Raw genomic sequence first — 4,775 nt, 5'->3', positions numbered from 1 at the left:
TTCACGTTTGGTTCATAGGGCCGGGATATCCCGACCCTACCATCATTATGCCTTTGCAATGTTACTTGGTTTAACTCTATTTGTAACTTTTTCTCATATGTGGGATTCTCTATCTTCTTGGGTCGATAATCAATTGTCTTTTATTTTGATAGTGAGTCGTTTTATATATATATATATAAATTTTTAGAAAAAGAAAATAGTACCGTTTACTTATGATATCATGCGAATAAATTACGAATATCTATTTTAATGAAATAGTAAAAATACAGATACTTTTTATTAATAATTAACACGTCCAATGAAAGATAAGTAAAACGAAGAAATAAAAGTTGAAGTAGCAACATTGACCTTCACACAAACACACAATAAAAAAGAAGTAAATACCGAAAACAGACATACGAGGTAAGAAAAATGCAATGCAAGTATTGTTCAGGGAAGTAGCTGGACAAAGAAAGAGGCAACAATCATGGTTGGATCTCCAATAACGATACTAACAACAGTCTTGATGATGAACTTTAGGATTCTCCAAAACTTGTCCTTCCCTCCATCCCCGCGCCCTCGAGCTTGAATTTCTTGCACTTTCAACTTCACAGCCAAAGATTGTGGTGCAGTCGTAGTAGTACTCTTCATCACTCTGATGCTACCGCCACTGCTGCTGCTTCCTCCACCTCTCTGCTGTTTGTTGTTGTTGTTGTAGTTGTACCATTCTTCCAAAGCCATTTCAGTAATACAAGCGACATGAACATGGTAGTTCCCACACTCAGACATGTAAGACCAACCATTGTCGTTACCACCATCTTTAAGGCTCTTCCTATTACACCACATGCACTTCCCTCTCACCTTCTTGTGGAGGTTGAACTTCACGTCTTCGATTTCGTAACTCCTTTTGAGGTTTCGACAACATGGATGAAGATCCAAGTCATCTTCCTCGCAATGGAAAACGAAGCCTTTAATGGTCTTTCTACAAGCGTCACACCTTATAATACATTCTGGGTGGCACGGTTTTGGTGGGTTTCTAAGGAACCTGAACTTCGACCCCGGGAAGTAGTCATGTGAAACCGAGGCAATTCGGTCGTAAGTGCAAGCTTGGTGAAGATCAAAATCGCATTTTTCGCATCGGTATCGTGGGCCGAAACCTTTTTCCTTGCACCCATCACAAGTGTATGGCTCCGTATAGTTTTTCAACTCTAGTACATGCCATGGATGGCTTGGATGATTACGAAGAATAATCCCCGGCCTAATCGACATTAACAAATACAGATTTGTAACAAAGTTTGATATTTGGTTGTAGTGCAAAAACCAAACAATGATCTTATATATATATATATATATTTCAGAAATTAGGGGTTTGGTTTTATCAGGTATTTTTTTACTCCATCTTTTTGCATTCAAATGCATATGAATTCGAATGAAATTTCTAGGCAGTTGGGAATTTCACGCGCTTCATGTCTGTTTTCTTTTACTAAGACTTTTGTAAGTGTAATGATAATGATGTTAATTAGGTTGTGGGGTCGTTTACAATATATTGTATCTAAGTATTTGTCTTCACTTATTTTATATATTAACATTAATATTATAAATATTATGATAATAGATGTCCATTAGATGCTCATGTTTAGTATTCATTGACCATGTGTCATCCTTCCATTTTGTTCATGTGTCTTATACATTATTAGTGTCCATGTAATCTACTTCCTACTTGTTAAATTGTCTATAAATAATGATATTTGGTGGGTTTTGGAAGACATATACATTGAGCAAAATCCATGAAAATTAGAAAAAAGTAGAGATTTTAGAGAAATTTTTTTATTTCTTATTTTATTTTGTTTATTTATATATCATGTTTAATTTATTTTAATATTTATTTATTTTGTTATTATATTATATTATATTATATTTTATGGTATTAGTGTTCTCGTTGTGCTCCCCAATTTTATAACATGTCCGAGCTCCTATGATTTTTCCTGCTAAAGGTAGGTCCTAAAGGTATGTAGGTTTTTTTCCTTCGTTATAATTAATAAATTAAATATTGTCTTACAAATTTGATATATATTAAATTTCTAATATAAATCTAATATTTTGTAATAGTGTTATTATGAAAAATATTATAAAATTAGAATTTGTAGCATTTGATATTAATCTTAATAATTATTTTTCAAAAATACATCTGGATGCCACAAAAATGTGATCATCAAAAAATAATTTTTCTCCCTAAAACTCGTCGTAAATGGATGCACTTGAGACTCCAAAATTTTAAATCAATATGTTTTAGAAGATATTTTCTTACATTTCAGATATGCTCTTGCAGTATCAATATCGAGAGAAAGGTTTTATATAGTATTCTCAACTAATTTCATGTCTTCTCGTGGCCGAACAAAATAACGTGTTATTGATGAAAAATAATGAATCTCGACCAACTGGAACAACACCATTTCCTGAAGTGAATGCTGAGAATGTTAATAATGATGGTCGAGGTTGTAACCGTGGCAAAGGAAGAAATAATTATTATTTTGTGGTGGTCGTTCTAATCATTCAAATTTCAAAAGAGCCACGCAAAATGATGATCACAAAGAAAAAACTCCACAAGATAAGAGTTTAAAAAGTGTTGAAAATAAATGTTTTCGATGCATAATGACTGGGCATTAATCACATACCTGTCGTACGTCAAAACACTTAGTTGATTTCTATCAAGTCTCCCTGAAGGAAAAAGAAAAAAAAAACGCGGAAGTAAATTTTGCACGTAAGGTTAATGACATATTTGACCCATCCCATATGACAAATTTGGATGTGGGGGACTTCTATGAATCTCCTGAAGAGAAAATCACCATAATTGATGGAACATCAAGTGTTTCCTTTGACTTTGAAAATATCTAGATCTAATGTTGTTTTTTTTATTCATCTCCATATTTTTTTCCCTTCTTTTTGTAGATGTTAACCTTTGTATATTCCAAATGTTGTTTTTCTTATTATAATTCTTTTCTTTTAATGAAGAAACCTGGATTATTTTCATATGTTGGGTGACTAAAAAATGAGTAAGAAGATTTATGTCTGGTAGACACTGTAACTACACATACAATACTTGCAAGTAGAAAATATTTTTTCAAACTGACAATGCTGGAAGCAAAAATACAATACGATATCAAGTTCTACAAACCTGATTGAAGGCTTTAGAAAGCAAATATTATTTTGCCTATGGGAACGAAATTTACAATTGACAATGCATCATTCTCTAGTCAATCAAAGAGAAATCTACTTAGTTTTAAAGATATATGTTGCAATAATGGTTATCATATTGAGACTGATAAAAAGAATAATACGGAGTATCTTTATATCATATCTACTGTCTCATATTAAAACATATATTGGAAGAGTTGTCTACTTTATCTTCTAGATTATATTATACTCATATATGAGTAATTGAAATATATGCAACAATGAACCTGAAGTTCATGAATCCAAACATATTTACAATTTGACATGACAGATTAGGTCATCCAGGATCTATAGTGATGAGAAGAATTATTGAGAATTCAAATGGACACCCACTGAAGAGCTAGAAGATTCTTCAATCTAATGAATTATCATGTGATGCTTACTCTCAAGGCAAACTAATCATTAGAACATCACCAATCAAAGTGGGGACTGAATCATCTGTATTTCTATAACGAATTCATGGTGATATGTGTAGACCTATTAACCCACCAAGTGAACCATTTGGATATCTTATGGTATTAATAGATGCATCCAGTAGATGATCACACATGTGCTTATTATTAAGTTGAAATCTTGCATTTGCAAGATTACTTGGTCAAATAATTAAGTTAAGAGCACAATTTCCTGATTATTCAATTAAGACCATTTATCTTGATAATGCTGGTGAATTTACTATTGGGTTTTATGCTCTAAAACTCGTAGATAGTAAATTCTATTAATTGATTGTAATCAATAAAGAGTGATAGATGTTAATTCATAAATGTTATTGTTTGTGTTGTTTGTCTATTTTGTCTTAATAATCTTAAATTCAATAAACTAACATCCAAGACTGCATTATGAGACTTGAATTGTATGTGGAGACATACAAAGATCAATGTTCAAGATACAGCTTAAAGAGTCTATAGTATAGGGATAAGGCTGGTACCTTATCCTGGTAACACTATAGATATAGTTCACTTTGCATTTGATACAAACAAAATGATCCATTACAAGAATTTTGGGCTTTAATGTCGGTTGAAAAAAGTGAAATCGGATGTATAATGTCGGTTTTATTTTTTCTTTTTTGAAAAGCGGATCTTTAATATCGGTTTTAAAACAACATTGTAGGGGTACCTTTAATCTCTGTTTTAAATCGACATTAAAGATCTGCTTAATTTATCCTCTCACTTTCTATTTCCCCCCCATTTTTTCATTTTTCTCTCTTCACTTTCCCCCTATTTTCTTTTTCCGCTCATTCTCACACTTCCCTCTTCAGACCCTCTTCTTTCTCACTTCTCTCTTCCAAACCCTTGCTATTCGTCCATCGATCGTGGGTGAAGAGTTTGTCATGGTGTAGATCTGGCTTCCGCGTAGGTCTGTTCATCGTGCAACCCGCGTCGTCGTACCCAGTCGCCCGGATCTGCTGCTCGTTTCGTCGTCGTTTGTCATTTGATTTTCCCTCGCTGCGTGTCTCCAAATCTATCACCGTTCGTCTTTGTCCACTGCGCTGCCGTCCAGATCAGTATGCTCTTCTTCTTTTTCCTCTTTTAAACTCACAACAATTTTTGTTCTTATGTTTACAC

At 33.2% G+C, this 4,775-nt stretch overlaps 1 protein-coding gene across 1 annotated transcript; it reads right to left on the bottom strand.

The window, feature by feature from the left end:
• Nucleotides 1-255: 255 nt before the first annotated feature.
• On the bottom strand, nucleotides 256-1,288 carry LOC150035424 (uncharacterized). Its single transcript, XM_090314945.1, has one exon. The coding sequence runs from the start codon at nucleotides 1,246-1,248 to the stop codon at nucleotides 430-432; it is 819 nt and encodes a 272-aa protein (XP_090171071.1). The 5' UTR covers nucleotides 1,249-1,288; the 3' UTR covers nucleotides 256-429.
• Between the last annotated feature and the right edge of the window lie 3,487 nt (nucleotides 1,289-4,775).

Source organism: Benincasa hispida, chromosome 6 (genome assembly GCF_027475165.1).
Source record: "Benincasa hispida cultivar pf3 chromosome 6, pf3_genome.v1.1, whole genome shotgun sequence".
Classification (NCBI taxonomy): Eukaryota; Viridiplantae; Streptophyta; class Magnoliopsida; order Cucurbitales; family Cucurbitaceae; genus Benincasa; species Benincasa hispida.
Note: the sequence above shows the minus strand (reverse complement) of the source record. Positions and strands in the feature narration are given on the sequence as shown.